General features: G+C 44.8%; 1 protein-coding gene across 4 annotated transcripts in view; it reads left to right on the plus strand.

Moving 5' to 3' along the window:
- Window positions 1-4,011: 4,011 nt before the first annotated feature.
- The window catches only part of MAPK8IP1 (mitogen-activated protein kinase 8 interacting protein 1), a 59,830-nt gene continuing 39,178 nt past the window's right edge, over window positions 4,012-24,663 (plus strand). Inside the window, exon 1 of one of the 4 annotated variants that reach the window (XM_083601964.1) lies at window positions 4,012-4,231. Coding sequence is in view for 3 of the 4 variants with exons in the window: in XM_083601962.1 (XP_083458088.1) it covers window positions 4,904-4,989 (86 nt within the window). In the remaining variant the exon portion in view is untranslated. Of the gene's footprint in view, window positions 4,232-4,368; window positions 4,990-6,078; window positions 6,105-21,849; window positions 22,030-24,663 lie in introns of those variants that run through there. The other 3 variants (XM_083601962.1, XM_083601961.1, XM_083601963.1) reach the window with 3 other exon arrangements.

Genomic DNA, 24,663 nt, shown 5'->3' on the forward strand with positions numbered 1-24,663 from the left:
AAGGCTTAAGACAAAAGCGGTTTGCCTTCCATGAGGCAAAGGTCAATAACAGAAAAACCATGCTAGTAACATAGATCAGTTATTAAAAGTGCCAACGGTGCTTTACCAAATACAAGTGAACAAATCTGCCCAAGGTGTTTACAACCTAAAATATAACACACAGGAAGTGGATTCAGGGACAAACAGAGAAGGATTGTGGTGGTTTGAGTAAACTGCTACAAAATGGACGTGTGCTGTAGCCCTGAGGTACAAGAATCAGCTTTCATTTACACTTCTGCAGCTCCTGTAGTGCAAGAAGATTGAAAATCTGCAGAGGTTGGTTTTTAATTAAACTGAATCAAAAAGAGCTCTATGTTGTACTATATACAGTTCAGTTCCTGTCCAGGCCCTGTAGTCTCAGCCCAGTTCTCTTCTCCAATATTTACTGTTTTCAGATTTCTCAACAGTAATCACAAATTATTTAAGCAGACCATACTTTAAGTTGAAAAATCAATTTCTTCTCCATGTTATTTATGGATTTTGTTGCATGCTCTAATAATATTCTCCCCGCTATCCTGAAAGAGGTTGAAATTCAAACATGGAAATAATGAATGCCCCTTAAATCCATTCAAACATGCAGATCACTTCCTTAGTTGCCCACAGCCTGCATACTGACTGCTGTTAATATTAATCCTTATAAGAAATTCTGGGAGCTATTCAGTTCTATCCAAGACATTGGATTTTTGTCACTTCCCTTGGAGGCTGCAAATTGTATTTTCAAAGGATGACGTACTTGTGCTGGGGATACAGAAGCAACAAGTAGCAACCTGTGAGCATCAAAAAATTGTGCCGCAGTGTTAACTGGCTGCTCAGCCGTGGGTAGAAAGAAAACAATAACACTTGCTGCTGCTAATTAGTCCCTTACCATGGGGTAACAGTTATATCAGCAGTGATATTTAATCTTTCTGGAATGGACTACAAATGAATAGGTACCCAGTACTGCAAATAAGACAACGCTACTGAACTTGCACAACTACTATCTCTTCTAGGTCATTCTGAAGTAGCAAATTGATTAGTTATATGCAACACAGCTGCTGCGTGGCAGATGAAAGGGGTTTTGGATGGGTTGTTTTAAAGGGTTTAGCCTGTTTTTTCAAAAATCCATCAGGGTTCAAATAAACAGTCTTGAGAAACTCCTTGGATAAATAGTTCTTACAGAAGAAGACCAGGGTACTTTTTAATCATCTGTAAGATAAGTTGAGCAGAGGATATCGATAAATCAATGCTAAAGGGAAAGCAAAAACACTAGCTGAAATCAAATAAATGCTGTATATATTTTCTGCATGTAGAGCAGAAAATCAGAATGGCTGTGGAAGTTTCAGCTGAAATTAGGCAAGTCCCTTGATGAACTTCAGGCACACGGCCATGACTGCTCCTCCTAAGCAGGCATTTCAAAGGAGTGGTTAGTTTTATGACACACACACACCCATTTTCTGTCAATTGTTTTAATGTACACTACTTAGAAATATTAATATTTAAGTGGTGTATAAATGGCTTAGATAAAATAACAGAATGAGTATTTAGAGGAGAAAGCAGGCGGCTGGGGGGAATTATACTGAACCTTATATTCATCGAAGATAAAACTTGCTTGTTTTCTCCCTTCTGGGCAGCTATTAAAATTGCCAAAGAGCCCTTCACAGCTAGAACTATTGGCCAACTTACAGAGGGAGTATGAAGCAAGTATGGGGATGCAAAATACTTCACAACCTACACTTGTTATTATATAAACTGGGGGTGGTAGGACAATATCTGTGCTGTCAAGGACCACATTCCATCAGGAGTAAAGGGTGGGGTGTTGCTTACTAGTGGACCAAAGTCATTGGTGGGTTGGGTCACCTTTCTCCTTTTTCCTCTCTGCGCACGAGGTTGCCTGGAGAGGACAGGTTGCTCTTGCTAGATATCTGAAGGGATTGACATCGGTCCTACCACCCTCACCGGTACACTCGGTAGTGCTATGGGAGAGGGCCTTCTTGGTGGCTGCTCCCAGACTATGGAAATCCCTAGAGAAGCTGGACTGGAGTTCTCATTTTCCTTCTTTTGACAAGTGAAGACTTTCTTGTTCTAAGTCTTTTGGGAACTGACTGCTTGACTGCTTTTAATGGAAGAGCTGGTGCTGTGCTGTTCTGTTTCGTCATCATTAGCATGGTTTTAATAGATTCTATATAGAGAGAGAGTTTCAATTCTGTCAATGTTTAATTGGTTTTTTAATGATTTTCCCCTATGTTTTTAATGGTTCTTTTATCTGTAAGTTGCCTGAAGCGTATGTAACCCGAGGTACCACTGTAATAATAATAATAATTGCTTGCCAGAGGCAAGCGTTGTGAGATTCTAGGAGTTCCAGACACATACCCAGGGTTCGTATTTCTTTCACAATGAAGTACAGCAGAGACTGTGGTGTATTTATGATATATGGTTTATTTACACATATATACAATCTGAATTTACAATGGAGGGATTCACAGCATTAACACTCCAAACAGTCATTGCTTATCCCAGCACTGAATTCAAATAGAAATCAATCACGGCTCTCTCTCTCTGGTTCCCAGATTGCAGCTTTTCTTCCAATGTCTAGCTTCCAGGTCACATAACTTTCAACTCTTGCCTTTGGATATCTAACTACCAGCCGCTTGAGGGAGGGGGCCCCTCATTTGCCATCTAGCACAAAACCACTCCATTTAATGGTCTAGGCCAGAGCTTTCCAAACTGTGTTGCAACACATTAGTGTGTCGGCTGCAATGTGTAGGTGTGTTGTGTGAATGCTGCCCATGCTCCTCCCAGGGCTGGAAAGGAGTACGTTTAACCTCCGGTTTGCTAGTAAAACACAATTACTGTGTCGCGAAATGATGCATGTCTAAAAAGTGTGTCACCAACATGAAAAGTTTTGAAAGCTCTGGTCTAGGCTATCGTCTCACCATGAATTTGAATCCTTGCTTATATTTTAACACTTGCTGGATCCAGGGATTAGAACAGTCTTGGCCTATAGCCTACTCCCTGTCCAAACTCCTAACAATATAAATTCAATGAAAGAGAAGGGTCCCACAAAAAACACCTTAACTGTCCAACATTGCCAGCATATTCTGAAAGCTGTACAATTAAGTTGCTAAATGCACCTGTTTGGAGGGAGTTCCACAAATGAGGGGCTGCCACAGCCCTCTCCTGGGCCACCATACTTCCGAGTTTACTACCTCTGCAGATCTTAAGAAAGACAGCCATGTTCAGCAGTCTTCCAACTATTTGGGGCCTAAGTCATTTGGGGCTTCAAAGACTAGCATGAGCACCTTGAATTGAACCTGGAAATGAAATGTCAACCAGTGCAGCTGTTTTAAAATGGGAGTTATATGAGCTCTAAGGGGACCCTGGTCAGTAATACAATAGCTGCATTTTTGATCCACTGACATTTCTAAATGTTCTTCATTGCAACAAATACATGCTCCTTTTCAGTGAAAACTGTGACCTAATTACTGTGGGCACCTCCAGACTGATGGGCTTTTGCTGCAGGTGTATTCTGTAATATTTTTGTGGATACAATAATAGCACATTAGAGGTGGATTTATACAGGACCATCCACATCCCATTCTACTTTATTATCTGTTCTGTGATGCTTCCCCAATGTTACCGCATTATTATCACCTGGAAGGGCTGAACGGCGACAAAAGTGGGACAAAAAAAAAACACCACCACCCAGCAAAACATTTGCGGTATTAAAAGTTATGGGAAGGCAGCGGAAGTTATGGGATGCACACAGATGGGAAGTGAAGCAGTATGTCTGCCCCAAACCTTTTTGCATTGCAGGTGTAAATAATATTGAAAGTGCGATAGTGTATAACCACCCACCCCATTCTGTCATGAGCACCAACGGTCACGGGAGCGTGCCTGCCTCCTCAAATGAGACCTAAATGCCAGTTGATTTCCTCACATTCCTGCCTGGTTGTTCGCGCTCCCGCACGTCTGTCGCCCTCCTGCCCTGTCCGAATTTAGACTGTAAGCTCTGTGGGGGCAGAGACTGGTCTCTGCAATGAACGTGCAATGAATGTACGTGCGCTGGTGGCGCTGTACTTACGAGATTTCCGAGCGAAACTTACAGGCCGCCCTTTACTACAAAGAAAACGCCACGCAGTCAAGGGGGTATTCTCTCTGCACACATAAAGCACGCGTACACGAATATGCACGCATAGATCTAGAGCAGCTTCAGGTACAGCTCCCAGGCCCGGCTTCTCCTACGCGCAGCGCGCAACCGCCTCTTTGGCTCGGGCGACTCCTCTCCCGCTCCCACCTGCTTCCCAGCCACTCCCGTAGAGCTCCTCCTCCGGCTTTCCCTCCCTGCAAACCCCACCCCAGAGGCCCGAGGCCCGCCTTTGCGCCGCTTGCTTTTCCTCAGGCGCCTCTTGGCTCTGCCGCCGCGCAGGCCGCCTGCCTGTCCGCCTGTGCCTGGTGGGGGCGGCCCGCTTCACCTGCTGCTGCTGCAGCAGCAGCTCCCCCTGGCAAGAGGAGGCGGGAAGCGGGTGGTGGTGGGTGGGCTTGGCCGGCCTGCTGCATCCAGCCGTGGGGTGGGGTGGCGACGACATCTGCCTTGCAGCTGCCGCCGCCACAGAGGTGGGAACCTGCTTGGGCTCGGAGGAGCATCAGCGGCAGCGCCTCTTCGCGCTCACGCGCTTCTACCCCCACCGGCTTCCTCCTGCTGATCCTTCCGCACCTCGCTCACCCCCTTCCCCGCCACCCGCCCGCCGCCGCCGTCGCCCTCCTCGCCGGTAAATAATCGCTGTCTGGTTGCCCCGCTGAGCCCTCCCTCCGCCGTGCCTGCCTGCCTGCCTGCCAGCCTCGGCATCCCCCTCCCCCTCGCCTCCCGCCTGCATGGAGAGGGAGAATGGCGGAGAGAGAGAAAGGAGCCACGTCCCCGACCGGATCCTCCCCGTTCTTGGGGCTGCACCTCGCCTCGCCCCCCAATTTCAGGTACCGGAGCTCCCCCCGCCCCCATCTCGACCGCCCTTTGCAATGGGAGATGCTTCGCCGCCAGGGGAGGTTGGGGGGCAATAGGCACTGCTCTACCCTACCCTGCCACCCCTTGCCCACCGCCTGCGTTTCAGTTCAAGGGCCCCTCAACACCCCCCACCCCGACCCCGATGGCCCTTCTCCCTCCCCTTCTGTGTGGGGTGGTTGCCTGAAGAGCGGGGCTCTCGTCATCCTCAGTTGTATCCGCCAGCTATTACATCCTAAGGATCTGGGTAAACAGATCCTTCCTATCCCCAGCACAGAAGGTGAATTGGGTGTGTGGAGGGGGTGTTGAGTAGGTGAGGAAGATACTAGAGAAAATGGGAGATCCTCTTCCATCTACCCCACTTCGTGCCCATCCATAAAGAGCTAGTGGACAGAGATTGGGGGGGGGGGCTTTATTTCTTGCTCCTCAAGACTGTGACATGGCAAGTCGTGGACCAGCAGGTGGGTGCCAATAGCGTGTCTCCCTCCTGCTGCTCCTTCTTCTGGAACAGGTGGGGTACCTGCCTATGGCTAGCGCATGACTCTTGGAAGGGGGAAAGGGAGGCAAGCTGCCTTTGGAACACCAGCCGCTCACGCAGAAAGGAGGACAAGGTGTTTTTTTTCCTGCTGGGGAAAAGCCTGCTGGCTTCCTCTTTCCACTTCCCTGAATATGATTGATAATGGGATCTGCACAGATTCCTACCTCGGTAAGCTACAGATTGCACCATCTCCCTCTGGCACTGTCTCCTTCCCACAGCATGACACACACGCACTCCCCACAATATACACACAACCCCAACTAAAGCTTCTCACGCTGTTCCCGACCTTCCATTTGCACAAATTTCCCTCACACTGTTCCACATAAAGCTTCCCTACTCCTGAAAGATCAATACTTCCTTCCTATGCAAATCTCCTTAGCGAAAAATGTTGTCTTAAATATGGACACCTACAAAACTGCCATTCTCCCACTGTATCAGAACCACCCATCGCAGAAGGTTTGGGGAAGATTTGTAGCTGGCTGATGAGAGGGTTTAGGTATCTGCGAGACCATTTTGGGTCTGAATTGTGAGGTGAAATACCATGTCTATAAGGTATGAGCAACAACTGAAAAGGCAATTGGGGAAACCTTGAACCACCTGTCTATGATTACATAGACTGGTTATGATGCCTCCTTGGCATCTACAGCCCTGCTCTTGAAGGTGTTTGGTGCAGCTAGGTAATTGGACAGTTCCTCCATATTTGTTAATACAATTGTTTGTATCTGGCTTCGTATTGGTTTTTGTTTTTTTTAAGGATTTGTGGGGCTGGGTTTCATTGCTGTTATGAGCTGGTTTCTAAAAATTAGATCATCTGGTTTCTAATAATTAGATCCATTTCCTGATTGGTATGCATTGCAGAGTGAAATGCTTTCTGACCTGGAAGGGAAGCCAAAATCTGTGATAAATTCTTCATGTTGCAAGATTTCATAGTGTCTTTTGATATGAACTGCTTGTGAGAAAATGTTTGATCAGGGGCTCATAATGGAGGGAAATGAACTCTGATGTAACTGTTTTACGAGATGTTTTGGACACTGTAAAGGTCAGGTTTTCTGTGTTACTTACACATCCTGTTTTGTGCATAACTTTTGTGTGTCTGTTTTATTGAAATGTTAGAGCTAGAAGGCGCCAGAAAAATTATAATGTTGTCCTTGGGACAGGATTCTTCATGTATAAACCACCCCCTCTCTTGCTGTAAACAGCAAGAGGTAAGCAAGCTTCCTTCAAATTAAAATCATGCATCTGGCAGTAATGATGCTAGTGGATGAAGTATGTAACAGCATAGGGATTTCATATTTCTTATTTATTACTTTGAGGTTTCCAAAGACAAGTATTTAAGGACAGCTTTTTACAAGTGGTCATAAACTTTGTCTTACGTATAGCTTTCCAAATGGAAAAAAAAGGATGCTTTTGCATTCTAGTTCAGATCCAGTACTGGCAGAGCAACATCCACTGCCCCACACAGTAGCCAGTCTGTGTGTGTCACTTAAAAAAATATAGAGGGGGAGGCATCTAGATCTGCATAGGAAAGAGACCATCTTGAACACAATTTAGAGAAACAAAATGAGGAGGGAAAGGTCACAAACTGCCATAATGTCTTCACCGGGCTGAGCCTCAGACCTTTCATCAAGAACTAAACAGCAGCCCTGCTTGGATGAAGCCAAAGGTCCATCTAGTCTGGTGCCATAACTCTTAACAGTGGCCAGCCATATATTTCTAGATTGAAGAAGTACTTATTTTTATCTGTTGTGAAATGGATCAATTCCATTGGGTTATCCTGAGTTCTGGTATTACATGAAAGGGAAAGAAAAAAACCCATATATATCCCTTTCTGCACACCTCTCAGAACTTTATAAAGGTCACTCATGCCTTGCCCACCCCACAAGGTGTGTGTGTGACAGTTAAAAAGCCTAGATTAATTCTAGCCTTTCCCCATAGGTGAAGAAGCTCTAGGTCTTACGTAGTAGCCACACTGATTTTTTTTTAAAAAGATATTGTGCTACTGACCTTTGAATTATCCATCACGTTCTGAATTAGCCTGAACTGACAGTTTGTCTTTTTTAAAAATACTGCTGAATATTATTTTTCAATGAGTTATTCAGCATGAATGGCCCCATCTCCTCTTAGAAAGGCATAATCTGTTCAAACCCCCTCATTGCTTTTGCCACAGTGTGCATCACTTTGTACTTACTCACAATGCATCTTACTTGCCATCTTACTGCCCAGTCATCCAGTTTGGAGAGATTTATTTGGGACTACTTGAAGTCTGCTTGGATTTGCATTATCCCAAATAATTTTGTGTTTATCTGCAAACGTGACTGCCTTGATGCTCACTCTGTCCTCTGCTCGTTTATAAATGAATTAAATAGCATTACAGCTCTTGAGGTAACCTCACTTCTTAATTCTCTCTATTTTTAAAGGCTACCTGAGTGTTCCTGTATTCAGCAAAGTCCAGATTTTTAAAAAAGATGATCCAAGCATATTTAAGCACCTTGAAGCTCCATTGACTTCTGTGGGACAGTTCAGCATGTGCTCTAATTTCCACAGTTAAAATCAATGGAACTTCACAAAGTGCTTTACTGTGTAGCTCAGCACTGCCCAGTAGTGAGCAAAATGGCAGATCCCTCAGAAACCTGCTGTGAAAAGGTTTGCAAAGCACTTTGAAGGCAAAGCTGCTTGCATCTGCTCTGAACTTGAGGGCACAGCTGCTGCAGGTCATTCTGAAGCACCCAGAGCATTTTGGAGATGAGTTGGCTGGGATCAGTTTCAGTTGTTGCAGCATGAGGGTGCGGACAGGACTTGCAGAGGTCTGGCCAACCACATGCCCTCTTGAGCCTTGTTTGTCATGTCTTACAAGATGGATGGGTCCAGCAGGCTGTTAATACCTTGCTCTGAGGGGGTGTAATGCTCGCTGCCCTGAAGGAGGTGACCTGGCCCTTAAGACGCCCTCCCAGGACCTAGAGGTTTTGGACAACTAATACCCTGTCACTGATGTCCCCTTCTTTGGTGATGGTGGGGGCTGGCCAGCTTCAAATGTGCCTAAAGGAAAATGATTTTCTAGACCTACTTCAATCAAGCTTCTAGCCTGGCTTTGGCACTGAAATCGCTTGGACCACCCTGATTGATGACTTACATTGGGAAAACATAAGTCATTTTGCAGCCCTGTTGCAAAATGTAAATCAGGAATGCAGCCCTGTTGATCTTCCTTGATCTTTCAGCAGCTTTCAATATCATTGACTACTACAGTATCATCCTGGAGGGGTTCTGCAGATTAGAAGCTGCGGGCACCATTTTATGGCTGTTCCAGTGCTACTTGCAGAATTGCAACCAGAGAGTAGCATTAGGAGGCTTCTGCTTGGCCCCTTTGCTTTGGGGCTGTAGGGATCTGCAGGGCTCCATATGAAATCACTGGGAGAAGCCTTCCAGGGATTTGGAGTATAGAGTCATCAGTACTGTATGTGATTGACACCCAACTCTGTCATGTGAATCAGGAGAGGCTGTTCAGTTGCTGGAGGCAGTAATGAGCTTGACCAATGAACTTTGGCAAAAGAAATGCAAGCAGGCAAACAGGTTATATATGAATGAATGAATTTCAGGGGCACATTGTAGAAAATATAAAGACCAACAATAACAAAATTAGAAACAGGAAACTGGACATGGATGCAGTTGGACCTTTGAATGACATAGTCACAGGTGTGCTATAAGAATAAAAGAACATTTCAAGCTGAATTAATTCTTTGAATCCATTAACACAGCTGAAGATGCAGGGCAGGTTATTGTGCCTGAAATAACTTTCTCAGGAGGTGATTCTGGGGAACTGGGGATAAGAGATGAAGTTTGAGACCTCATTGACAAATTTAGAAAGAATAAATAAATCACCAGGTCCAGATGACATCCGCCTGAGGGTTTTTGAAGAACTCAAATGTAAAACTGTTGATATTGTAATAAAAATATGTAAAAAGCTCAGAAAAGGACAACCAAATGATCAAGAGGCTGGAGCAATTCCCCTATGAGGAAAGGTTATGTTTTTCTTTACTCATTTAGGAAAAAATGATAGAGGTGTATAAAATTATGTATGGTGTATAGAAAGCGGCAGAGAATTTTTATGTCCTACCTCATAATGCTAGAACTTGAGTCATCCAGTGAAGCTGAACATTGGAAGATTTGGGTGAGGCAATGTATTCACACAGTGCATAGCTAAACTATGGTCTTCTCATTGTTGAAAAAGATGTTGGACTAGATGGGTCTTTGATTTGATGTATCAAGTCTCTTATGTTGTTATGAGTTGTACTCTCACTGAAGGCTCATCAGAGCCAGCCCACACTTGAGGCAAGGTGAGGCAGTTGCCTCAGCCTGCGGGATACACGGGAGCAGCAGATCTGGCCTCCAATGAATGTGTTGCTCGCTGCTGCTGCATGATCCTTGGAGGCTGGATCTGCCACCTCCTGGACAGCTCTGCTTCCCAGTGCCACCTCTACAGCAGCCTCTTGACAAATAGGAGGTGCTTCTCATCTTCTCGTACCCCTTGATAGGAAACAGTGGGGGCTGCCTTCTGTGGTCTCTTGGGTTCTGCACCCACCTGGGTGATTCAGAGAAGGCCCCTTCCATCCTCCCATGGTGGAGGAGGTGCCATTTTGTGGCCCGCATCAGGTGCCAAAATGTCTTGGGCCAGCCCTGAAGTTCATAGCTGTTTGCTCTCCTAAGCTAGTTGGGCCTGCAACAAAATATGGCAGCATGGGGTGCTCCCATCCATTATATCCCCCCCCCCAGTCATTCAGCATTTTGTCGCTGCTGAGCACACTCAGTTCTCATTAAGCTGTTTTGGGTTTTCTTCTTAGAGTTCTTTTTAAAAGAGATTTTTTGTACTTCTGCAAACTCCTGGTTTTCCCAGGTATGCTGTTTTCTCCCTCTTGTGTATAGATAGTGCTTTTTTGGCTTTGTAAGCAATGATACTCATACCTGCAGATTCCATTTAGCTATTGATTTGTTCTTTGTAAATGTGTCCTAATTTAATTTTAACGCCATCTAAGCCGGTGGCCAACTTGGCATCCTGCAGCAGTGAATTCCATAAGTTAGGCCTCTGTTGCATGAAGCAGTACTTTTCTGTCTGGAGCGTGCAACTAATGAATTTAATTGGGTGAGACAGGGTTCTAGTATTATCAATAAAGGAGTTAAAAAAACATTTCCCCCTCTACACTGTAAAGTTTTATATACTTCCAGCACATCCCTGCTTAGTAATTTCTTTTCTAATTTAAATTATGATAAGGAAGTGTATTTTCCCAGTGTCAGAATATTGGTATTTGAGTGCAGCTTTCCTGAAAAAGGAATATTGCTTTTGAGGAAAGATATCTGAATGTCTTGGCCATTTATATATCATGATACGGTGAGTTCCAAAGATCAGTGGTGAATGTTGAAATTATTTATTTTCAACTTGATGCTTATGAATATCATCAGGTATTTTCTACTTCTGGAATGGACCAATATAATAAGTATCATATAAGTCTGATATTCTCCTATACAGTTTATGTTCTTTGTGTTCTGGTGGGCCTAGTCATCACCCACCGTGATTAAGAAACTTGCCTGAGAATGGACAGGGTGATTCTCACACTTGATACTTAAATTTGGCATTCTTTAAATCTACTCCTAATGCAGTTGTAAAACCATCATTGGCTAGAGTATGTTCTCCAGTTTTTCTTTGCTCTTACATTAACAGCAAATTTGGTCTTACATTAACAGCATTCTCACAGTACAACTGAGATTCACATGTACTTTGTGGCGTCATGTAGAAAGATACTAGTTCTTTGGTTATATAATATACAATGGTACCTTGGTTCTCAAACTTAATCTGTTCCAGAAATCCATTCCAAAACGAAAGCATTCCACAACCAAGGCGCGCTTTCCCATGGAAAGTAATGCAAAATGGATTAATTTGTTCCAGGCTTTTAAAAACAACCCCTAAAACAGCAATTTAACATGAATTTTACTATCTAACGATACCATTGATCTATAAAATGAAAGCAATAAACAATGTACTTGTAGTCACACAGCCAATAAATCAGTAGCTGAACCGGGTTCCACACAGTGACAAAAACATAACAAAAAAGCCGCAAAAGCAAAACCACAAAATACGTAGCAAAAACAGACAGACCTCAGCATAACACCCAAAACAGAAATGTGGCACTCAAAACGGAAGCGTAACACTCAAATCAGAAGCGTAACACTCAAAGCGGAGCATGTTCAGATTCCGAAAAAAGTTCGCAAACCGGAACACTTACTTCCGGGTTTACAGTGTTTGGGTTCCAAGTTGTTTGAGTACCAAGACGTTTGAGAACCAAGATGTTTGAGAACCAAGGTACTACTGTATGTCTTTAATTATGAGAAAGGGCACAGTACTAAGGCTAGATCTACCAGGATGTGTGGTGTTAGGATCCAGCAGGTATCTGGCTCAACTTGGCTACACCAGTGAAAGTACCCAGCACTGACTCAGCTGGCTGATGTCACATCCTGACTCACTTGGGACCCAGCAGGGGGACTTAGCTTGGATCCTAAGCTAGTTCAGCATAGTCATGTGACCTGGAAACAGTGTAAGTTAACCTAACAGAAAGGTGGTGTCACCCAAACTCCATTTTACAGGCTGGCTTTTTGTCTGCCAGGCTTTGTCCGGCTCAGCCAATAGCAGAAGTCCTCCTGAACGGAGTTTGGATCTGGCGTACTTTATGCCAGTTTAATTTAAGAAAGCATAATTTATGCTGGCTTCCCATACTTAACAATTGCTCCCTAATTAGCTAGCCCAAGGTCCATCATTCCCAGTGGGCATTCTGTTCTCGTGCTCTTAAAAATAATATTCAAAGAATGGCTTCATTTTTACAAGATCCTTATTAGGAGCCTTGAGAAAGTAAAGTACCAGTTACATACCAGTGGCTGGAAACCTTAGGAGGGACGAGTGATGTTTTGCTTCGCATAGGTACCTGGTTGACTGCTGTATGAATAGGATGCTGGACTAGATAGGCAGATGATCCAGCAGACTGTTTTTATGTTCTTTTGGGAGTCCCCCAAGGGCCAGCTAGAGAAGTCTGGAGGGCCACATTCAGGCCCTAGGGTCAGCAAACTTTTTCAGCAAGGGGCCAGTCCACTGTCCCTCAGACCTTGTGGGGGGCCGGACTGTATTTTGAAAAAAGAAAGAATGAATTCCTATGCCCCACAAATAACCCAGAGATGCATTTTGAATAAAAGCACACATTCTACTCATGTAAAAACATGCTGATTCCTGGACCGTCTGCGGGCCGGATTTAGAAGGCAATTGAGCCAGCTCCGGCCCCCGGGCCTTAGTTTGACTACCCATGCCCTGGGGCTGCCATTCCCCACCCGTGCTCCAAAGTCTGATTTTTAAGGTCTGGCTTCATATGGATACTTGCAGCTCTGTAGTTGTTCCTTTGAACAACTGTGTAAGGTAAAAACAATCTGTTTCAATCTATCAGCGTTTTCTAAAAGCCTTCAAGTTTTTAGGGTTTGTCATAAACATGAATAAAGTGTGGGTTGATCTCTGCTCTTTTGTGAAGATTGATCTCTTTTCTAGCTCTAAAATTGTTTGCTGGATTTGTTGAAAATTATTTCAATGTGGCTGAAGTATGTTTTTAAAAACCTACTAACCAAGCAATTATAGCTGGCCCAGAAGATACAAATACTGGAGAAGTGGCTCAGTTAACAGAACTGGCTAACTCAAGACTAGTAGTAGAGATCATCCTAGTCCCATAATAGTCTGGCTATGAATTGTTGTCCTAGATGCAGCATTTGTCTCCTGGGCTTCTTGTGTGCTAATGTAAACAGCAGCATCTAAAAATGGAAGAAGACTATCAGGCCCAGGTCTGTCAATGTAGAGCTCCATTCAGACTTAATGATCCAGATAATAATAGATTTTGCTAGAACCGGGACTCAGCAGTTAACAGGAAGAATTCAGGAGACTCTCTAAGACAGGTGTAGGCAACCTAAGGCCCATGGGCCGGATGCGACACAATCGCCTCATCAATCCAGCCCACAGACAGTCCGGGAATCAGCGTGTTTTTACATAAGCAGAATGTGTGCTTTTATTTAAAATGCATCTCTGAGTTATTTGTGGGGCATAGAAATTCGTTCATTCCCCCCCCAAAAAATATAGTCCAGCCCCCCCCCCCATGGTCTGAGGGTTGGTGGACTGGCCTATGGCTGAAAAAGGTTGCTGACCCCTGCTCTAAGATCTAGGTCAAATAAAAATAAGTTCCATTCGCTGAAATATGGGAATTCTCAGGATTAAGAGAAACTTTGCAGGCTGTGAGAGGGCATTCAAAGATCGCCCCTTAAACAAAAGCAACTGAGTGCCTTGTGACACTCTAAAGACTTAACAATGCTATTGTGGCACATGCGGTTGCTGGCCAGCAGAGGCGGAGCTACCTGCCCGCGGCAGTATCTTCCCTAGTGGTCCGCTGCCTGCACAGTGAGCGTCTGGGGCGCCGCCTGCATAGTGAGCGTGGGTGGGTAGGTGGCTCAACGATGTCACCTGCCTTCGCGGCTGACACCTGGTGCGCACTGCACCCTCCACACCCGCCTTCCTCTTCTAGTGCTGGCCAGAACATGCATCTGATGAGGCAGGTTTGCCTACAAAAGCTCATGCTGTAAATTATTTAATCTCTCGGGTCCCCAAGACTTCTACAGTGTTTATCAAACTTGGGTCTCCAGCTGTTGTTGGACTACAACTCACATCATACCTGACCACTGGTCCTGCTAGCTAAAGATGATGGGAGTTGTGGTCCAACAGCAGCTGGAGACCCCGGTTTGAGAAACACTGCCCTTGGGTTTGTTGCAACAGGGTTAGCATGCTTCTTAAATGTTTTCCATTTTTTGAAAGGCGCAAATCTGAAATATCTGAAAATTGTGCCACTGAGGGATTCAGCCCCATTAGCCAACTATCCTTATATACTGAGCTGCACTTCAGCGTCTGTGAGCAAAAGGGGCTGCCCTTTTCTCAGGGTTTCTGTTGTTCTAGGCTGTAAAGCAAGCAGAAAATGCTGTCAGCCCTTTTTACAATGACCTAGTTTCAGTTCACTCCGTGCTCCCATCACAAGGTGAAGCCTGAGCCACTGTGCTTTGATGTTAAGTGGCATCTAAGCAGAGGTGACACATGTGCAATGGTGCAAGTCTGATCTGACTAGGACTTGGAGAACAAAAAGTTGTTTGGGTACAGGATGGAGTTTGCCTTTCTTGAAGGTGAATTTTCCTCCTTGCTGCTTTTTTGTTCATGGGGCACTGCATTTCTCTACTGACCTTTGAAGACTTCGTGGCCCATAATGATTTGATGACTGGCTGAAAAATAAAGCAGTCCTTCATCTAACGCATGCACCTCCTATGGCTTCCTGCATCTGAATCATGGTTATCATAGCCCTTGGAACATGCACCAGCTCAACCAGCCTTCCTTAGGTTGTAAAGAATCCTGAAATGAGAAAGAAAAGTCTTTGCTTTGTGCTGAAAAATGGTAAAAGCAGGCCCCAGGCAGGCTTCCCTGGATAAAGTGTTAGTCCTTGGCACAAGTTGAATCTTTGGCCGTGTCTTATCTTAGTGCTGCTCAAAATAACTTATCTCCAGATAAGCAATAGAGCATGTGTGACTTGGAACCTGATAAGAGACACAACCATGCCTCATTTCCTTTGCAATTAATCTCTGCAGTTGACTGCTGTCACAAGTTCAGACAAATATTATTTTAAAACATAAAATATGACAATACAGTAGGCCTGCATGGCATCACACGATGCAGGCTAGAACTTTTGCCAGCTTGCATAGTTCTTGTCTCATTATGTATATTTAAACAGAGTTTTGTATTCAACTGGCTGTCCTGGATTAAAACAGCATCTCTTGGTGGGTGCAGTTCTCTGATACTACCTGTCGCATAGGAAGTTGCCTCCTGCTAGGTGAGATTATTTGTCCACCTAACCCATTTTTACTACTCTGACTTGCAGTAACTTTCGGGTCTCATTAGATATATTTCTTGACACCTGTTAGCTAAATGATCCTTTTAACTGAAGATGTCTGGGATTGACTCTGGTACCTTCTGCATGCAGAGCACATGCTCTCTCGCTGAGCTATGGTCCGTGCCCTGAGTTGATATATGCAACACCGCAAATGAACTGGAAAGGTCCAGAAAACAAGAGAGGATCAGGTGGCTTGGGAACCTGCCTCTTTCCTGTAGTTGGGCATTAATGTCTAGGCAGCCATTCCTTATTCTTTTATAGTTATCTTGAGAAATCTTGGAAATACCATGATTCTGAATCCAAATAGGAATGTAGGACATCTAACAAATCCCAGAACAGTTCGTGTACTGCACTATACACGATTCAAAATCTTTTTTTCAGTCTTGCCCCTAGTTTGGGGCACAGTCACATTCACAATATTCCAAATCTATCTTTGCAGCATGTCTCTATTCTTGCAATGCTTCCACTTTCATTTCTGGAAGAGAGCCAGTAAAACCTTTCTCTCCTCTCGTCCCTCCCTGGCAATATGTATCCTGCTAATATAGATATGCAGGAAGCAGAAAGGGAATTATATACATCTCGGTGCAATTAACACCCCTGCAGCTAGCCAAAGAACAGAGGTCAGGAATTCTGGAAGGTTTAATGCAATGAAACCAGTACAGCATATTGAAGCCAGAAAATAAATATTGTTTTTAAGCATCTGAATTTGTCATCCTCCTTTGGTGGACAAGGTGGCAGCTGGAGATGGGGCATTGAATGGGATAGTTCAGTGCTAAGGAGAACTTTCTCAGAAAAGAGACTTGACTGGAGGGACCTGCCTGCATAATGTGTGTCTACCTGGTTTATGAAAGCATTTTTATCCAGTTCACAAATACAAGCAAGAAGCGAAAACTCAAGATTCCTCTTGCTTGCCTGAAGTGCAGGAATAGACCTCAAAATCTTAAAGGGTGAGCTTTTGCATCCCTGAGGAGTTGTGTCCTGAGAACTACAAACATTGGAGCAATTTGTATCAGACCATAGTCTGAAATGAAACTGAAATCAAAATGCCAGCTCTTTGGGACAATTTGTGTTCATTGAGCACACCTACATACTTTTACCTAGGAGGTCTCATAAGAATGGTCTCATGAGAAGCCACTAGGTTTCACTTTGCACCAGGTGCTACTATTCCCAAAAGGATTTGAATTCAGAACTCCTGAAACAAAAATAGGAACAAAATATCAAGTGATAATGTGCACATGTGAACGAGCCGTTACAGATCTAATGCCAAAAGTCAGAGCTCCTATATCAACTGGCATCACCTCAGTTAAAACACTTTTCATCGGAGGCCATTCACCTGCGAATCATTGAGTGATGAAGTCATTTACTAGTGAGATATTGAGCGGTCAACATGCTTGTACAGCCTCTGTTCTCTTTAACTCGGGAAGATACGCTGATCAAGCACCTTCTTCAGTGAGGAATGTGTGAACTACTTTTAAATTCATCAAAATGGCTAATAGAATAAAAAGGCAGAATAGATCAAGGAGAAAGTAAAACAACTATGAATGGCTATAAACTGTCCATCAGATTCAGTTGAGCGATCAGAAAATCAAGATTTCTAACAACTTAAACCAGATTCTGGAATATGTGCTATGCATTGTGTGTTGCAGCAAATAATGTGTTTTAAAGCAGAGCAGGTAAAATTCATGGATATATATGTAATAGCAGAAATTCAAGGCTGTAGGGCAGGGTACAGTACAGATCCTGTGGGATAGCAGCACATTGGACTACAACCACAGAGAAGACAGAAATTGTCTGCTTTGCTTATTATAGAGGTTGGCCAAATAAGTGGGGGACTTAGGTTGTTGAGGTGTTCAATAAGTTCGCCTGCTGAGTGAGGCGTGACAAGATAGTTCTGATTGACCCATGTGAAGACAGGATGCTGGACTAGATGGAACATGGGCCTGGTCCAGGAGTTTTTATGTACTAGGAGAGGGCCTTTTCAGTAGTGGCACCCTGTTTGTACAATGCTATTCCCAAGATACTTTCTTTGTTCCTGCTTTGAGGTCTCCTCAGTGCCTTTTTATTCTGCAAGCTTTAATTTAATTTATTTTCTTAAACTTTCAGTAATTTAAAATTATTTGTGTTTTTTAGATATGTTCCGAAATATTAAAGGGCTGTTTCAATATCATTTGTGCTGTTGGGAGCCCGGCTGTTTTGGTTTTAATACTTCCTGCTGAGTTTTTATGCTGCATTGTATATTTTGGTTTCATGGTTTCGACTGTATTTTATTATTTTGTTGCTGGGCAGTGTGTGTGTGTGTGTGTGTGTGTGTGTGTGTGTGTGTGTGTGTGTGTGTATTTGTCAATAGCAATAAATGATCATGCATTCAATGTTGTCACCTTGGATCAGAGGCTCACCCTACTTCCAGCAAGGCACTTGAAGCTTGGAAGTTGCTGCTGCTGCTAAAATGCAGAGCCACTAGCAACAAGCCTGAAGGTAATGAGCTGATTTTTCCAACCCACGGGAGCCCATGCATTTGCAGGAAGGGGCCTTCCTGGCTGCTTGTTGCTCACGCAACACGCAGTCTTCGGCTACGGAAAGGGTCTGTGTATCCCTAGAGACTTCTAATAGCTTTTTCTGAGCCTGTGTAAATCCCCATAGGAACTAAAGAAGCGGAGGAAGGGGTGGTTAGTTTTTCAGCCGTTGAGCACCATGGACAGGGATTTGCTTTAGAAAATGCTGTGGCAGAATGGAGAGAGAATTAGCATGCTAATCTGCTTGTGATGATATTAATTTTAGACAAAGACTGTTTCAATGCCTGCAGTTAGCCCGAATAATCATAAAAAGCAGCCCATGGAATTCTAAGCATCACCCACAACCACTTGGGCAAGCACAGGAAGGAAAGAGCCCACTTCAGTGTAATAAATAGCTGCATGCATATAACACAGTCTTGGTGAGGATGCTGCTGACAATCTCTGCAAATGCATTGTCACAATCAATAACAAGGAGAAAATATGGTTAATGAACACAGCTAAACTGAGGAAGCAGAAGCAAGGAGAGAAGGGCAGGCAATGATGAATGCTTATTTGTGAAAGCAATGGGGCCGTTGAGACTGCATGGGTAGCAGTGGCACAGGGACATGGGGAAGGGGACTGTGTCCCTAACAGAAGGATTCTCCCTGCATGTGCTTGAGTAGAACCACATAATGGAGTTCAGTAATGTGCTCTAGTCATGGGCCATTGCAAGTCCATATGGAACATCCCTGTGTAACATCTGCCAGGGTTGGTTTCTGTCTCCCCTGCTTTAGCTGTTGCCCAAATGTACCTTCCTATATAATGACAGTTTCAAGTTATTGATTATAGTGCATACTTAGCAATGGAGAGAAGCTGTTACTATTTTATCCAATGCCCAGCAAGCTCAGATTTCATGAAATGGCAGCAGCTAAGGTGCCAAATGATATTCTTCTGGTCCCAGACTGTTAGGTTTGGGAATCTACGTTGCTTGACCTAATCCAGGTTCAGAAATAATGACAAGGCACACCTTCAGTTGTGGATCAAAATCAGGTGCTTGGGATTGTGGTGGTCTGAGTGTTTGTTTGTGTCAATCCCAAATGCAGGCTTAGTGCATAACCTTTTGTACAGCGCAGGGATTTCTCGATTGCTCTGGCTGCAACCGGCATGATGAAGATAGCTATCCCATTCTGCCTCATTCAAGAGTTTGGCATCTTCCTCTGAGCAACCTGAGCTTGGGCTGATGTCAGAGAGAGGATATTGAGCTAGATGGTCCATGGACCTAATTCAGTTTGGCAACCCCGATGGGAAAAAGCAAGGCTGAAAACGAAAGACGGTCAGGAAAGAGAAAAAGGTGATGTAGCAAAAATGGCAAGAAGGAAGCAGCACAAGACAGACACAGGTTCTGTGAAAGCAAATAAAATGACATCAGAGGTGGGGGTGGAGGCAAAAAAATCAAAGAGAGATAAAATGTTGAACAAATGCATTTTGGTTATGTGGAGCTCAAGTAATTATAATGGTATTAACATTCACAACAAGTGCAATGACGTTGAAGGCAGTGCCCATTAAAATTGAATTTCTCATCTCCCTCTCTTGTAAAATCATGGGAGTTGCATTTTGGGGACACAGCAGTATGCATCATGCTTCTATGAGCTGGCAGTCCTTTGTCTAACTCATCTGGAGGAACATTATGATAGCCCAGCGACTGTTCTCCTTGTGTAACGTTAGCATGAATTACCTGGACTGATGCTCGGGAGTTCTCTTTGTGCCTCTAGGATTGCCTCTCCCCAGTTGTTGCCCTGCAGATGCCATTGAACTACAAGTTCCCTAATCCTTGACTGTTGGCTACACTGACTGGGAGTGATGGGCATTGCAGTCCAAAATATCTGGAAGGCCCCAGCCTGGGGAAGGCTGCTCTCTAGAGGCTTTGCTGTGGGTGGTGTTTTAAAAGCATAATGCTCCTTACAGCCTGATCCTCGGAGTGCTGTGCTGCTGGAGGTCCCAGTGAAGTGAATGAGGCAGGCATGTACCTTTATAGAATATTTTGGAAGAGCAGACTGTCTGTCTTCTGGGCCAGCTCCTTAATGGGGTGGCTCCAGCTGGCTTCTGTGGTTTAAATTAAGCTCCAGCCAGAATCCCTTAATGAACATGCAGTTGCTGCTGTTGACCTAACTCCCTCTCCGCAAATGTTCTTAAAAGCTTTCAATCCACCTGGGTTTTGGAATTGTCCCCAGCAGAGATCCCTGGGCAACTTGCATAGCAGCCTCTGTGTGCCTGAGAGCCAATCTGGATGCGAAGGGTTGCTCAGGGAGCTCTAGGGTTAAGTGCTTTGCACCTGCTGTTCCGCTCTCTTCTCCATGTCATTCAAAATAGACTTAGTGCTCCTCTCACATATAGTCTCCCAGCCCAGACCAAGGGGGATGTGTGAGCCCCTAATGTAGAGTTCGCTTGTTTATCACCTCGCAGCAGGTGATAGAGATGGTGATATTCTTTCAGATGCTGTGGAGCAACTGGAAGTGTGCAGTGCGCACGTTTTGCTCTGCATCCCTTCCATATCAGAAGCTGCTCCGTGTTCCTCCTTCCTAATAATAAGGCTAATAGTGCTTCACTGCCCTTGAGGGTGATGGTGGTAAACACTATAATAAAGACTGGGAATCACTTAAGACTGTGATAAAGGACCCTTCACATAAATTGACTGCCACATGGAGGCCATTTGAAATGGTGCCTGCATGGCAACTTCTTCAGGGAGCAAGCTGCTTAGGGACTGGTTCACCTGTGCCAGTGGACTGCAGGCCTGCCCAAAAAAGAGGAAAGGTGGCATTGCAGTACCTGGTCCAAAGCCAGCAGGAGGTTTAGACCCTGAGGTCCCATTTTAAAATTAAATGCAGTAAGTCTGCAGCTTTCACGTATTTAACTTGTGTACATTCAGCTTTATGTGTGTGATGAAAATGAAAATAAATGGAAAGGGGGCAGGGCTCTGGGGGGGGGGAATGACTTGGGCAATCGCACCCGCCATTGAACCCAATGTGTTTCGGCTATACACTATTTGGGCTTTAGCCCCCAGAACATAACCCCAGCATAAGTTGAGTGTATGGTACACAAGGGATGGGGAACCTGTAGCTCTCCAGAAGTTGAAAGACTCCAACTCCTATCAGCCTCAGCCACCATGGTCAATAATCAGAGATGGTGGGAGTTGTAGTCCAGCGACATTGGGCGGCCACAGGTCCCCTTTGCTGCAGACTACAATAGGCTTGCTGTCCCACCAGAGTAAACACTGGCCTGTGAATCATCCAGGTGAGTTAACAAGGGGATGTAGCTGAACAATCCTGGGGTTCCTTACTTTGGTAAGTACCTTGATGGTATAAGCAAGCTCTGTCTCTGCCCTGTGCTAGCCATTTTAGATTCCTTGTGTAACAATATTCCTCTCCCTGAATAATGGAGAGGGCTGGGTCGTCCTCTGGCACTTGGGGACTGTGGTCCCATGCAGCCTTGTTGGGCAGAGGCATTGCAAGGTCAAGGGGAAGGATGGCTTGGCAGAGCTTAGTGCCACTGATGTGGTAACTCGATTCCCCACTTTTCCCCTTGACTGCAGCTGATGGGGAGGGGAGCAGAGATGCGACTTGATTAGAAGCCTGCCTGGCTGAGGGAAGCAGCAGACCAGGCAGAGTGCAGGGCTTGGCACCATCTCAGCCCAGAGGGTTATTTCCCCCCACCCACCCCAGACAGCTGAGTCCATTTATTTTTAATGAGCTCCCTTAGAATGCGCAGTGAGAAGGAGAGAGCAGCGCGAGCGGCAGATTCTCCCCAGCCGGGACAGGCAGAGGAGACGGCACATACACAACTCTCCTTTTTCTTAAGGGGGGAGGCCTCCCTTCAACTGCGGCCGCTGCTCCTCTTCCCCCTGAGGCGGGGATCCTCTTAAATGAAGTTTGAACTTAAAATGCAGTCGAGCACAGAGGAGGAGAGCTGGCTTGAGGATCAGTGGGAGAAATGGTACGTCTGGGGGCAGGAGGGGGCCTGTGGGGTGGGGTGGGGGGAACAGAGCCGGTCTTGTACACCTGTACAGCGTTTTTACATTTTTTTAGAAAAGCAGTGCTGCTTGGCTTTATACCAGCCCATTTATTTAACCAGTGAAGCCTGTCTTGCTAAAAGCCCTGTGTGAGCAAGGTGTCTGCATAGCAGCTGCGGCCTCTGTGTGCAGACTTGGTTGCAAACTTTTATCTGCTGCGAAATGGGATTGAAAGGCAGTCTGGGCAGGGCAAGGAAACCAGACCATTTGGGTAGAGCTCTGCTAGTCTCTCTCTGGCATGGCTGGCTTTGAGCCCAAATGAGACTCCTTAGTTGCCAAAAGGAAAATATTGGTCTGTCAAGAGAGTTTTCTTTCTTGGTGCTAAGAAGCCGTCTGCAGGAGACGTTTGCTGTAGGGGAGGTCAGGATCATGTAGACATTGTGGTGAATAAGTGGTGTGGGGAGGGCAGGAGTAGATCTCCCAGCGCCTCGGCATGAGCCTGGAAGTTGCCACTTGCTGTCACTGATGGATCAAACTCTTTCAGCACACCCCAGAACTGAATATGTGGGGCTCACTGCAGGGAAAATCCCCCAGCCTATCATACATTTGATGCTGTCTTCAGTTCCACTTTCAATGAGAAAGTATGGCAGTCCCTTTATGTCAGACAGGAGCAGATGCAATACTGCTGTTAGCTGGGAGTGACAAACCAAAGGCTTTGCAGGGCTCTTCTGAGTGAGTATAGGTAATTGGAAAAAATGCTCCTGCTGGGCTATTGTGGTAATTGCCCATTCGTTAGCTTCCCAGTGACAGGGACAGATATTTGCATGCAATAGAACAAGTATTAACAGAAGAGATTTCCTGACCCCTGTGACCTCTCTGGAACAGGAGAGGGAATCAATTAATGCTTTGGCAGCCCATCATATAGACTCTCCATCCCTCTCCTAATATTCCTCTCTTCTTTCTTCCCTTCCTGTGTGCAGCTCCTCAGAGACGTACAGGTTTCATGTCAAATGCCCCACCCCCTTGTTAATCCAGATGGGCAATTCAGTTACAGCCCTGCTACGAATCCCTTCCCTAACTCCAACTGCATGCAACTTTCTCTGTAGCTCTGGAAATCCCTGGTCCCGATAGCACTGTGCCAGTGCAGGGGAGAACAGAAGACGAGGCACCAAGCTCCTTGATGGGTATCTTTTGCCTCCTTTGCAGTGTAAAGTACATGCCAGAGAGTTGCAGTTCAAAATGGTATAATGATTTATAATATTAATAATTTATTATTTATACCCCACCCATCTGGATGGTAACCTCTTACACGTGCTATGCCTCCCAGTGTGACTGGTAATGCCCAGTGGGAAGGGGGGGGGAGTTTCCTCCCTCTGTGAGTAATAAAACTAAGGATTCAGCTGGGAGCTGCTGGGAGAGCGATGGCTTCTCTGCTGAACCCTGCTCTGCGCAGCAGGCTGCGCTTCAACCAGCAACAAATTTCTCTGTGCAAAGACTTGCCCTTGGCAAAATGTCCCCAAATGTTCCCTGCTGTTCTCCTGTGAATTGATCTCAAGCAAAAGCCATTGACTGTATATCGGAGGGGCTGCAGAAAGCACTTTGGCAGGGTTTCAGAGGAAGGAATTAGAATCTATATTGATAAGATGCATTGAGATGATCTGTGGATGATTCATTATTTCCTTTCTTGATGTCTCCCTTACTGCCTTTTTCTTACCTCCACGGGGAGCAGATAGGCTGACGTGTCTACTCCGGTTCTTAAGGCTAAATGCAGTCTCTTCTCTTGAGGATATTGTCAGTGTTGGGGAAGGGCATTTCCTCTTCTATGGGGAAAGGACACCTGAGGGTGGGAGGAGAACATAAAAGGCTCTTTCTGCGTCTTGGTAGATCCCTGGATATTAGGGGGCAACTGAGGTTTTCATTTGGAGGAAGCTGATTGGGCAAAGGCCAGCAGTAAATTGCTAGATATTGTGTATGTTTCTGCTCATACAGTTTTGTTTTAGAGTTGATTTATAAAACTATTGGATTGAATTTTTGTGTATTTTATACTTTGATATCTGTGCTGTAAACTGCTTTGGAACACAACTGATGAAGGGCAGTTTAGAAATTAATTAAATAAATGCACTTCAAAGGATTAAAGAAGGGAGAGTCCTATTGTTGCCAAATGTTCTTGGTAGGTTTTCTCACTCTTTCTGTCTGAACTGCCTGGAAGCCTGGACAGCTTCCATAAAATACCAAGGTGGTGTACAACAATATAAACAGGTACAATAAAGCAGAAGATGCCACAAAACAATACAAAATAACTGGCTCATCTTGGGGGGGAAATTAAGCAACTGAATAGACTTGTTAGCATGGAAGTGTGAAGAGTTATAAACTGAATCTTCTTTAGTCAAAAGCCTACTTTTCTCATGCTCTGTCCCCACTTCTTAGTTTCCTTTTCATATTGATGGTTTCTTTATGATGAGACGTACATATGGCGCCACACAATTGGGTCAATTCTGCAGATGTTCTTGAATAATTCAGGCCAGACAGAGCATTTGGGTTGAATCCTGACAGTTCTAGGATCCTAACATTTTAAGACCAAGTTCAGCCTAAAAAGGAGTTGACAGCGAGCTAGAAAG

This window comes from Podarcis filfolensis (assembly GCF_964270895.1).
Source record: "Podarcis filfolensis genome assembly, chromosome: 1".
NCBI lineage: Eukaryota > Metazoa > Chordata > Lepidosauria > Squamata > Lacertidae > Podarcis > Podarcis filfolensis.